This window comes from Mobula birostris, chromosome 1, assembly GCF_030028105.1.
Source record: "Mobula birostris isolate sMobBir1 chromosome 1, sMobBir1.hap1, whole genome shotgun sequence".
NCBI lineage: Eukaryota > Metazoa > Chordata > Chondrichthyes > Myliobatiformes > Myliobatidae > Mobula > Mobula birostris.
This window is the reverse complement of record NC_092370.1, coordinates 55,556,767-55,570,422: the sequence shown is the minus strand read 5'-3', so window position 1 is coordinate 55,570,422 and position 13,656 is coordinate 55,556,767. Positions and strand designations below refer to the sequence as shown.

The following is a 13,656-nucleotide window of genomic DNA, read 5'->3' as shown; positions in this document are numbered from 1 at the left end:
TCTTTTTCTAAAGTATTGAAAAAAATTCTTGGTATTATTCTTAGCATATCAGAAACATCCTTCTCAACCTGCCTTTTGGCAATCCAAATTTCTACCTTAATTATAACTCTCATCTTTTCATATGCCCTACTGTATTCCTTATAGAACTGTCTTTTCTTCAATATTTTTATGTATATCTTTATTCATCCATGTAGTTGATCTATTGTTTTTATTGCTTCTCCCATCCTTGGGTATGAGCATTTCATGCACTGCATGTAATACTCCTTCCAGTTTACTTTCTGAAGTCTTTGCTGCAACTGCACAAACTTTGCTTTTTTGAAATGGGATTTAATGGCTTTGTTTTTTTATTGATATCCTCTCCCAAACCCACACCATGATTTGAGAGGTGTTAATGATTCAAATCAAAATACTGATGAATATTTATAGATTTATAATTAAAGAAGCAGGGAGAATGGAAAAAGTAGCACATTATGATTCCAAATATTTGAAAACAAAGTGGAAGAGAGAGTCTCTTCTGGCCTCAAGCTTCTGTATCAATTTGCATGAATTTTGGGCAATTAACGAGCACAATTATCTACCAGGGCCTACATTTTAATTCAGAGGAAAAACTGCTATTACTCTTTCACCAGAACCACCTCCTGTTCTCGCTGTGTTCTTTCTTCCGCCATGTACCACTAATACTGAATTTACTTCTTCCATTTCCAAATGGATCTCCATGTACCAATGAGATATATCGAGACATTACACCTTGTAGCTAACACAACTTTCAGAATCTTTGTTAGCTGCAGAAGGGAGTCTCATGGGAGACAAAAAAGCAAAATAATTTATATACTCCCTAATTATAGAATTCCTGATTATTACCACATCTCTACTTTTCTTTTGTCCCCCCTTAGTCAGCCTTTGAGACACAGTGTATTGATCTTTGTTGCAGCTGTTAATCCCCATAGTCCGTCTCCCTATTCTCTTAAGTAGCAGGGACATTGTGCTTGTTGGTGAGGATATAGCACCCTTTCTCAATCTCTCATAAAATTCCTCCATCCAGCTCCCTCAGTCACACCCATCCCTTCCTGAATCATTGCTTTCCTGGGGTGCATGACTCCAATCTATTTAAAACATTCCAAAGACTCACCCATGAACCATCAGAATATCTGCAATTCGCACTCCCGCTCATCAATGCTGAGACAGATTCAGGATGGAGAAAGCTGCAGTTTGACTCTAAATTAAAATGCAAGACCTAGAAGGTGATCATTTTGGACAATGACCCAAACTTCGTGCAAATTAGTGCAGAAGTCAGGTCAGAAGAGTTCACTCAATAAGTATGGAAAAGAGGAATTTCTTTTTGTGGTACATAGGCATCAATTCCAGGACAGGAGGAGATGTGAAGATAGGATGAGTTCCTTTACACAAGGTGGGATGTGTCTGAGTGGAAAAGATCAATAAGGATGAATAATGAGCTGTCAGAGGCTTTAAACTCAAAGGATTTACAAGAAGCATTGTTCTAAGTATAAACAAAGCAGGAAGAGATCTGAGAAAAGAATAAAGTAAGGATACATGGGAAGAAAATGGTTATGTTATGGCAGCTTAATAAAATGGTTAAAGACAAAGTGAGAGGAAATCCCTTCAGAATGAGTTGAACTGTTCATGTAACAATGTATATAGAATCTGCTGAAAATAGGAGACAATCACTGAGTGGAACCGGATCTAGAAAAGATTACTGAAATATAGTTGTAAAAAATCAAGTTAGGAAATTAAGCACTGCATGGTATAATGTACTTAGGACAGATGAAAAGGAAAATGGGCACGTGGTGTAGCAGTGCTAATCGACAAAAATAGAATTGCAGTAGAGGAAAAAAGGTTGTACTTATGATAACAGCAAACATAAAATCCATATAGATTGAAAGTAAGTATTTAAATCATATTAATATGCATAGTGGGCAGTCTACTAAATCTTGGAAGAATTGAATGAAGAAATATACCCAAAAATATGGAAAGTAGAACATCTAGAATAATAATGATGAGATTTCAACAACCTAGATATCAAGTAGATTGAAGAAGTTGGTAATAGAATAAGGGATTAGAAATTCCCCAATGAATATTGATTTCCGACTTAACCCATTATGTTAAAAAAAGAGGAAGAATTTTCTAATGCATCTAATGATAGTGAATAAAACAAATGAGGTAAGTAGAATACTTTGGCAGCAAATGACATGCTTAAAGATGGGGAAGGAAATAAGTAATGATAACAACCAGGTCATTAAATTTGTGAAAATATGATTTTGAAAGACTGAATTGGGAAGATACGCCAAGCAACAATATTGACAAACACTAATGTAGAACAAAGGGAGCACAAAGGAACAAAGGAAGAAAAATGCAGAACAAAATATATTACATTTTTAAAAAATGAGCACAATAAATGCTCATGAGGAAAGGAACAAATGAGGGCAAGAACCATCTGGGACGTGGCCTCTTCAAATTACTACTATTGGAGAGCATGTACCGAAGCCTGAAAATCCACACTCAACGTTTTAAGAACAGCTTTTTCCTCTCTGCCATCATATTTCTGAACAGTCCATGAGCACCATCTCATTATTCATCTTTTGCACTTTTATTTATGTAACATAGTAATTATGATTTACACTGCGCCACGGCTGCAAAACAAACAAATTTTATGAACAGATGTCAGTGATAATAAACCTGACTGTGATTCTGATACTTTGACCATAGAAGAGTGTCTGAAAATAGAGAATACAAAGGAATCAGTAAAGTACATTATATTACAACAGTAAAAAAGCATTTAGAAATGGAGCACAAAAATAGTGAAATATTTTGCAGACATAATAGTAAAAGAAAAAAAAGACCAGAATAGAAATAGGAACATTAAGATAATGAATATTATTATTTTGCTTTCGTATTTATTAGGGAGAAAGAGTAAATGGAGTAATGGAATAAATGTACTTACATTAAATAATCTAATCAAACCAAATTTGGATGGTTTCCATGCATGCTGTTTAAAATAATTTAAGGTAAGGATAGCAGAACTAATGTTAATCATAATTAGGAATTCATTGGAAGAAGGTGCACAATGAGAACTGACAAACTAATGTAATATGCAATTTTTAAGAAGGGAGAAAGAACATACTTTGGGAATTATAGGTCATTATTACATTGAAACTAATAATAGAAAACAATAATGGGATCACTATTAAAAGGGAGAACAAAAACATTTAGACATGAAACATATTACTGAATAGTATACATGGGCCAAAAAAATTTTTAGGGTAGACAATGGTAATGTAGTAGATGAACCTAATCTGGATTTTCAAATGACCTATAAGACACTCCATAATAATCAGATCAAAGAATGTTTTGTTGGAAGATAAATAGCAGAATAAATTGCTAACTTGCTTCAAGACAGAAAGCAGAGTGAAGGAATAGAAGGACAGTTATGTGCACTGCAAGATAATGGATAATGGAGTTCCATGAGATCACTGCTGGGGCATTGCTGAACACAATTTACATGAATGATTTAGAGCTGAGAGAGAAATCTAGGTCAAGCTTTACTTGTGACTTCCATAGGGAATCCTGCCTGTTGGTCAGATCACTAATAAAACTAGTCTGTCCCAATGTTGAGGGATGGGGAAATTCCTGCTAACAATATTTACAATTTTAACAATTGTAGTCCAGTTGTAGTCCCACCCAACCTCAGTGAAAAAAGCCTGCTTGCATTTAACCTAGCAATACCTCTCAATTGTGTAAACCACCGTCAAATCTCCTCTCAATCCTTTATGTTCCAAGGAATAAAGTCCTCTCCTATTCAATCTTTCCAAATAACTCAGGTCCTCCAGAAAATGGCAACATTCTTGTAAATTTTCTCTGTTCTCTTTCAACTTTATTTACAACTTTCCTGTAGGTAGGTGAACAAAACTGCACACAATACTCCAAATTAGGCCTCAGCAACATCTTATACAATTACAACATAACGTCCTATCTCCTGTATGAAATACTTTGATTTATAGAGGCCAATGTGCCCAAAGCTTTCTTTATGATTCTGTCTACCTGTACTGCCTCTTTCAATGAATTTTAGACCTGTATTCCCAGATCCCTTTGTTCTATCGCACTCTTCAGTGCCCTGCCATTCACCTTGAAAGATTGACCCTGGTTGGTCCTATCGAAGTGCCATTTTTCAGCCTATTTCTCCAGATGGTCCAGATCCCACTGCAAGCTCCAACAGTCTTTGCTATCTATTACACCCTATTACAATGAATAAACATACAATTTTTTTAAAAATCTTCTCTCATTCAAACCTCTCCAGGCTTAAGTTTCCAAGAACTAAAGCCTCAAATGACCACTCTAACACCGTCCACTCCAACAATGGCTGCTCTGCTTGACCCTCCCTTATTTTTATTTTTTTCTTGCCAATCAATCCTGAACATCAATTGCCCTCTGTTCAAACACTAAATTGCTGTGAATCGATACGTTATGTACTGAACTAGCAAACCAGAGTGAGCTACATCTTCTAATGCTTCCAATCACTGATTAATCTTTTATTAGAGCATTTTTACAAGATAATTAAAGTGCTAAATCTTGAGAACTTAAAAACAATAAATAGATAAATATTCAGATTTTAAAATTTTATTTATTTTACAAACTATGTCTCAGCTACCCATTCTTAAAAGAACCAAGCTCCCAAATTAAAAAAATATATAATGCTGTCTACAAACTACCTCGTCTTCCTATGGTTGCAAGGTTTCTTTGGTGTACAGAGAATATTTCGATTGTAACTTATAAATTATTTTTCTAAGTTGTAGGATCTTTTCAGGGTAAGCTCTGATTCAGTTGTTCAGTATATCTGATTTATTTTTCCAAATATGGGCCAATTTACAAATTCAGTAGCCTAATCATTAAATTTCATCTTAAGAGTTTTAATCAGATGGTAACATGAAAACAAAAACTAATCAGCTACCACAAAAAAATTGACTTGCTCAGCTCATTATTTTGAACTGTAAGATTACCAGATCTCAGTACAAAGGGAGATTTTCATCTCAAGTGAAGAAACTTTTCCCCATTTATTTCAAAATTATTCTCAAAGAACAAGTGTTATACTTGAAACTTTTCACTATTGGTATTACCAACAACTTAATTTAAACATACAAAAATAGAATCAAACTAAGATGAAGCAAAATTTGTCCCCCTCCCCCTCAAATTAAAGTATTTAGGACTTTTTTACTTAAGCAATATTAGAAGCAAAATCTGATTTTTTTTAAGTAGAGGAAGGTAAATATGTAAGGTGTGAATGTGGTGTTTAGGTTACAATCAGATAAGTCATGATCTGATGCAGCGCCAGAGCAGATTTGGGGGGCAAAGTAGCCTACTTCTGCTCCATATTCCTATGTTTGTAACAGCATTACGATAAGAGAGATTGTGAAAAGGAATGATATCAGTTATTTCAAATGCATTTTACCAGACTTTAGTTTCTCTGGATTAAGTTAGATTTATTATTTCTTATGGATGAAATACAAACATAAATTTTGAGATACTCAGCATGTTAGGCAGCATCTTTGCCATGGGAGAAACAATTAGGTTTATAATCTTTTAGGTTTATAGCCTTTCATCAAAGCTGGTAATTTTACAGATGTAGTAACAGGTTTATCATGTTATATCCACTTTATTGATGCCTTATACATTCCAAACCCTTTTTTTAAAAAAAAGGGTGAACCATTAATTTAAGGCTGCATGCTACCAATTCCTCGGTCAAATATATTCATAGAGTTATAAGGTCCTACAACACAAGAACAGCACCATGTCCATGTCAACCACCACATTCTTTATTAATTCTAATTCTAATATGGCAAATGCAATGTTAGCATTCATTTCAAGAGGTCTAGAATACAAGAGCAGGGATGTGATGCTGAGGCTTTATAAGGCACTGGAGAGGCCTCACCTTGATTATTGTGAACTGTTTTGGGCTTCTCATCCTAAAAAGATGTGCTGGCGTTGGAGAGGACTCAAGGATGATTCCAGGAATGAAAGGGTTATCATACAAGGAACTTTCGATAGCTCTGCGTCTGTAACTTGCTGGAATTCAGAAGGATGGGGGGGGGGGGGCGGGATCTCATTGAAACCTTTCGAATGTTGAAAGGCCTAGATAGAGTAGATGAGGAAAGGATGTTTCCAATGGTGGGGGGAGTCTAGGACAAGCGGGCACAGCCTCAGCATAGAGGGGCATCCACTTAAAACAGAGATGTGGAGACATTTCTTTAGCAGAGGGTGGTGAATTTGTGGAATTTATTACCACAGGCAGCTGTGGAGGCCAAGTCGTTAGGTGTATTTAAGGCAGAGTTTGACAGGTTCTTGATTAGATGCTACATCAAAGGTTACAGGGAAAAGACCAGGGAGTGGGGCTGGGGGAAGGATCAGCCATGATTAAATGGCAGAGCAGACTCAATGGGCCAAATGGCTTAATTCTACTCCTATGTCCTATGATTTTACTTACCAATACCTTCTTTGTAGCCTGCTATGCCTTTTCAATTTACGTACCCATTCAGATGTTTCTTACATGTTGTGAGAGTATCCGCCTCCACCTTCCCAAGTAGTACATTCCAGATTCTACCACTCTCAGGGTGAAAAAAAAATTCTTCTACAGATCATCCTCTAGCCCCCCTTGCTCCTCATTTTAAGTCTATGACCTCTTGGAGATCTTGCCATGGGGAAAAGTTTCTTAAATCTATTTATGTACACATCAGCCTCCTCTGTTACAAACCAAGGACAATACATCAGTCTATTCAGTCATTTTAAATTATGCTAATTCATTTCTTATTCAAAGATGAGATATAAAAATGCTTTCTTCCTATCCAGTACTCTTCATCTTCATTTAATAGTACACTACCAAATTAGTAGATTAAATCATTTCTCCCCCATGGGAAGCAAAGGCTCATTGATGGAGAAAGTCATTATCAATGCACATTTAAAAAAGTCTAGAGAACTGTCGCACAGTATGTATTCACTTCAGCATCTAAAAAGTGTCAGATATCCATCTGCTGGAATCGCTGCTCTCCATTCATAAGTAACAGAGTGCATACACTTTCTGCAAATAAATGGAAAGGCAGTCTGAAAGCTCAACTCAGAAATGTGAAAGAGTGCATTGAAATGTTTGCTGAAATCATACATGGTACTATGTTCCATGATTTTTGGCAGTTAACATCAGAACCACATCCAAAACAGTTGCTTCCCAATACCGTCTCTGCCACCCTGCATAAGACCTTTTCAATTATGTAATTGTGGTAAAGTTTTGGCCATCAGTCAGTAGGGAGTGCTGGTGAGCTGCAAGTAAAACATTTCATTCATTTTAAAATAGTGGGATTGTCTTTAATATATCTTGTGTTATTTGTACATATACTCTTTAAATTTGCCCAAAATGTATTCTCAAAATATAGTTTCAACCTAAAGCTGTCCAAAAAGATATAAATTCCAAATTTATACTGAAAGTAGTGTTTTGGATCGATCAGTTCTAGCATTTTTTTCTGACTTGTCTTTTCATTTATATTCTACTATATACATCACCACCAGATGGATCTGTTCTGAGTACCAAGCCTTATTCATCCTTTCCCAGCTGGCACCACCATCAGGTTTGTCATAGTCTTCCTTTCCATCTCTCAGCCTTCACTACTTTGTAGACATTCTTTTTACTGCAAGAGTAAATCATAGAATCATTGCAGCACAGAAGGTCTTTTTGCTCATCTTGTGCACACCAGCTCTCTATCAAAGCAATATGGTCCATTTTTAACTCTGTTCTACTTCAGAAACGTTAATCATTCTGGTCAGATTCTGTTTGATCTGCTGCACATTTTCTGGTTTTATTTCAACTATTACATCTGTTCTATTCCTGGATGTTTAACAAGTTCATTCCTGTTTGACGTAAATTCAAATGCTTCCCTATATTGTACGATGTTAACAGAAACTAAAGCATCATTGAAGAGCTTTCAGTTAAAAAGATCTTTCCAAGGGCAGGCAGTCTGGAGTAGAGATAATTCCACTGGAATTTCCCAAACTTCTCTTTCTCCTCCTGCTAGCTCCAACTCCTCTTATCTTCCTGAATCTCCCATAATGCTTTAAAGTTTGACGCAAATTTGTTTAAGCAGACACCAGGGAAAACTACAGCAAAGCTGAAATATATGAACTACAGCAGCTAAGGCAAAGTTTCATAAGCCAAACACTCAACATATGGGAGAAACAAACAATATACTGGAGGAACTCAGCAGGTTAAGCAGCATCTGTAGGGGGAAAGCAAATGTGGATGTTTCAGGTTATCAGGATTCCAGGGTTTAAGACAGTTAATTCCAAAAGCATTAATGCATTTTTGGAAGTCAGGATGGATTATATTGCTCAGATAATACCAAAGGCTACAAACTCAAGCCACAGGGAAATATTGGACGATCTGCCAGAATGTGGCATGATTTTATGTTCTAGATTGATTACTTCTGTGGAGTATGCAGCAACTGGCCTTTTCTCCTTGGAATGGAATGATAGGCTTAGAGATTTAATATAATGCCACTGACTTTCCACAGAGAGTTATGCCAAATCTGCTGTTGGAAACACCTACAAATGGATAATTCTAAAGCAGACAATGTGGTCCAGTCTTCTGCTCAGCAGAGCATGATCGTGGTGTGTCTGTGCTGCCTCATGGAACCCAATATTGGGTATGTACATTTTGGGATACTTGTCCTTTAGATTAAATGGTGTATGTACAAGCAGCCCATTAAAATCAATGGGAAAAAAATAGCTGTTGACAAAGTCAAATAGAATTTATTGATTTTAATACATATAAGCAAACAATTCAGCACAGAGGTGCAGCTAACAGAGCTGCTGACCCACAGTGCCAGAGATCAGGTTTCATCTTGTCCGTGTCAAGTTTGCACATTTGCCCTGTGACTACATGGATTTCCTCCCACATCTTAAGCAAGTGGTAAAGAAAAAAGTAAATAAAAAAATCATCTACAATCCAGCTACAAGTTCATTTTGGCATATTGCTGATACAAATTATGTTCCTAATGTAAACTTCCTAACACATTATTAACATACATTAATTGCAATTATTTGAGATATGAAGTTTGTTTATCGATAGGATCAAGTAACATTAAAATTAAGTCAGTGATAAAATGGCAATTCCCAAAATAAAGGAAAATCACATGCCATCCTCTTGGAACTTGTTATTTATTAAGTTAATCTGCTTATAATTTATAATGAAGTGTTAACAACCATTTACATTTTTAATTACTTCTAGAATCAATATTTTCATCAATATTGCTAGGATTTAAGCTAATTATTGGTATGTGGTTGGCAAACTCACTTCATTGATTAATTTTCAAAGATTTATTGATTTTGCTCAGTATTTTTTTCTTGCCGGAGGGACAATTGCATCACTGATCAAGTATATTTACTGACCTCAATGTCTTTCAAAAGATGGTGGTGTTTGTCTGTCCCACCCCATATAATGCTGTTCAGTGACCATATATTCCAGTTGAGATTTAGAAGTGAAAATTCAAATTCAATCCATTCCGGGTTAAATGTTTTGCAAAGTTATAAACCTTAGCCAGATTTTTTTTTAAATGTATTTTATCAGAATACCTAAACCCAGTGTCATTATATACAAACTGAAGCAACTGACAGAAAATAAGTGACAGATGAGAGATTTACTATTAGATATATCTCTCAAAACCTTTCACTCAGTTATAACCACTAACAACAGCTACCCATCAACCAACATCATAAAGACATTTCACTCCAGTTTCTAGAATCCTGCTTGTATAAATAATTGTTACATTTCCTCCATTACAATGTACTTCAATACTGGTTAACTGACTAAAGTGTTCTGCTATGCCCTGAGGTATTGAAAGGCACTTTTCTAAGTCAGTTATTATTATATTGTGTTATTTTAAAAATAGCCTAGAAGAGCAATCAAGTAGGATACTGGGGAAAGCAGCAGTTGGAATTTCTTCATTAAAATTAGCATGACTACCTACACTTTGTAAAGCAAAAATCCATCAGTTTTGCGCACTCCACAACCCACTTCAATGGTACAGTTTAAAACTGCAAATCTAATCAGGAAATAATAAAATTGGATAAAAAATAAGTTAATATTCAAGCTACACTTCAAGGTAGGCAATTGGTCAAAACGAACCTTTTGTCCAAGTTTTTTTTTTAAGTCTGTTCATCTATACAAACTAGATATAAAACAGGAAAAAGCTGGAGCAGAGAATGGAGAAATTTGAATGGAAGCAACAAACCTCATAACTTTAGAACATTAATGATGATCAAAATGGGTTTAACATATTAACTGGTTCTATCTAATGTAATGTCAACTTGTTCAGTTTACTCATTCAATCATCAACACACAAAAACTGAGATATTTCAATTAATCTGAATGTGTACATCTCCCAAAGAAACCTCTGTGCAGTAGTAAAAACTAGTGTCACCATCATTTTATATATTAATCACCAAGAGAATATAATGTGAACAGAGTGGATAAGCAGCAGCACTGGCCCACAACAGCAGAGTTAAACTACAAATCTGTATGGCAACAGTCTGAGACAAACTGGGTGGACCTTTTGATCAATAATGCACAGAATTGTTTTGTTCTGCAAATCATTGCATCTTTGCTACAATTACAGCATTATGAAGAACAACCCATTTTTGTTCTAAAAAAACAAGCAGTTTGTATAGCTATGTATCGTACAAATAATATGTTCATCAAGATAATCTTTGTAGGGTGCCATTTCTATCAGGTTACAAATGTTAATAAGCATACCATTCACTCTAATTTCACACAGTACATAATCGTGGTTATTTAGTGCAAAATAATAGTTGCTGAGGTCAGATACTTTGCACCCATGTTATTTGAGTCATTGCACTATATCTTCGGTCTCCAACCACTGATGAACTGCAAGAGTTTCTTAATTTGAAGTTTGCTTAACTTAAAATCTTCAGATAGGATCTCTTCAGTAAGCTGTACAAGTAAATTTCCATCTATTTTTTCCACCATAAATAGTGACACAATCTCCTCAGGTAGACCGATGAACTGTAGACATTTTGACACCTCTTCTATAGAAAGTCCATAAAGATCAGTTGGTGGCTCCCAAGGTGACCCATCACCACATGACCGTGTTACTAATTGCAAATGTGGTGGAGAAGAAAATAAAGGAGGAGTAGAAAATATGTCCTGGGTATTTTTGTTAGAAAAATTATCAGGTAGATCTGTTGAACAAACCCGAGGTTCATCCTCAGCCCCATCTATAGGTGACGGCAGAAACAAAGCTTCCAGATCAACAAATTCCTCATCACTAAATTTTAGTGCACAAGGTGATGAAGAGATGCATGGTTGCTTTTGCTCTTTGTAATCTGCTGAAGAACTTTCTCCATTGTCATCTGAGAAATAAATATTGGAGCTTGGACATTCAGTAGGAATAATGTGGAGTCCATCATCCTTCAATTGTTGCTGCTCAGAGAAGGCATTTAGTGAAAACCCTTCACCTCTCCCGGCACAGTCAATACTACCATCCTGAAACTGTATGGGTTCTGTACTCTTGGGAGTACTCGACATTTTGTGACGAGGATAGCTGTAATAACTTCTGTGTTGACATCCAAAATTACCAGTATCTTGGTCATCAATATCTCCATAATATTGGTTTGGCCATGATGAACGATTTGAACGCGAATCCAATACAGGACTTCTAAGCGGGGATTTAGTTCCACTGTGTACAGAATTAGAGTTGATCCAGTTGCAAGGGTAACAGGAAGCTGAGGAATGCTTCTCATTGGATGGAGATGCATCTTTTTCCATGGCACCACTGTAAAACATGAAAAACAAATGATTTTAGACACTTTAAAATTCAGTATAATCCCATTATAGTTGAACCTGTTTCCCTTCAACTGCATCTGCTGAACAGCTGAGAATCGATTTCAAATCAATTCATACAATATATTCGGTGCAAAATTTAAGTATTAGGATTCAGAAGAAAAATTAGGAAATCTTACCAGTTGAAATGACAGATAGATAATTCGGTTGATTTTGCTTCTTTGCAGTAATCCATTGCAACAGAGAATTCATGATTTTAAAATCAGAAATCTTGAGGACATTAGCACAAACACACGTGCCACGTTTTAAACAAGTCAGAAAAACAAATAACTAAAAATTCAGATGACATGGGACTGTTTTATTTAAAATCACAAGTTAAAATTCACTAGCCTATTCTGAATTGTTGACAAACATTAGGGATCCAGTAGACCACTGGAGGTGTGATTGGGGCAGAGCAAGACAGGGCAGGAAAAGAGGATGTGAAAAACATGGGAAGACATACAAGTATGGAAAAGAAGGACAGAAAGAGCAAGAAATATACAAACCCCATTTCCAGAAAAGTTGGGATATTTTCCAAAATGCAATAAAAACAATAATCTGTGATATGTTAATTCACATGAACCTTTATTTAACCGACAAAAGTACAAAGAAAAGATTTTCAATAGTTTTACTGACCAACTTAACTGTATTTTGTAAACATACACAAATTTAGAATTTGATGGCTGCAACACACTCAACAAAAGTTGGGACAGAGGCATGTTTACCATTGTGTTACATCACCTTTCCTTTTAATAACACTTTTTAATCATTTTGGAACTGAGGATACTAATTGTAGTAGATTTGCAATTGGAAATTTTGTCCATTCTTGCTTGATATAAGACTCCAGCTGCTCAACAGTCCGTGGTCTCCGTTGTCTGATTCTCCTCTTCATGATGCGCCATACATTTTCAATAGGAGATAGATCTGGACTGGCAGCAGGCCAGTCAAGCACACACACTCTGTGTCTCCAAAGCCACGCTGTTGTAGCCCGTGCAGAATGTGGTCCAGCATTGTCCTGCTGAAATAAGCGTGGACGTCCCGGGAAGAGACGTCGCCTTGATGGCAACATATGTCTCTTTAAAATCCTAATATACACCTCAGAGTCAATGGTACCTTCACATACATGCAACTCACCCATGCCATGGGCACTGATGCACCCTATATCACCACAGATGCTGGCTTTTGCACCTTTCGCTGATAACAATCTGGATGGTCGTTTTCATCTTTGGCACAGAGAACTCAACGCCCATTTTTTCCTAAAACGAGCTGAAATGTGGACTCATCTGACCACAGCACACGGTTCCACATCTTTCGGTCCATCTGAGATGAGCTCGGTCCCAGAGAACTCGCCGGCGTTTCTGCATAGAGTTGATGTATGGCTTCCTCCTTGCGTAATACAGTTTCAAGTTGCATTTCTGGATGCAGCAACGGACTGTGTTGAGTGACAATGGTTTTCCGAAGTACTCCCAAGCCCAGATGGCTATAATTGTCACAGTAGCATGACGGTTTCTTAGGCAGTGCCGCCTGAAAGCTCAAAGATCACGTGCATTCAACAGTGGTTTCCGACCTTGCCCTTTACGCACTGATATGTCTCTGAATTCTGTGAATTTTTTCACAATATTATGTACTGTAGATGTTGAAAGACCTAAATTCTCTGCAATCTTGCGTTGAGAAATGTTCCTTTTGAACTGACTAACAATTCTCTCACGAATTTTGGCACAAAGGGGTGAGCCACGACCCATCCTTGCTTGCAAAGACTGAGCCTT

The 13,656-nt window shown here is 36.4% G+C and overlaps 1 protein-coding gene across 3 annotated transcripts in view; it reads right to left on the bottom strand.

Annotated features, from left to right (window-relative positions):
* Positions 1–5,481: 5,481 nt before the first annotated feature.
* garem (GRB2 associated, regulator of MAPK1) overlaps positions 5,482–13,656 on the bottom strand; it is a 101,972-nt gene continuing 93,797 nt past the window's right edge. For 2 of the 3 annotated variants that reach the window (XM_072255420.1, XM_072255438.1), the window contains one exon: positions 8,795–11,843. In XM_072255420.1, the coding sequence (XP_072111521.1) occupies positions 10,907–11,843 (937 nt within the window). In that variant the 3' untranslated portion in view covers positions 8,795–10,906. Of the gene's footprint in view, positions 11,844–13,656 lie in introns of all 3 variants that reach the window. The other variant, XM_072255429.1, reaches the window with a different exon arrangement.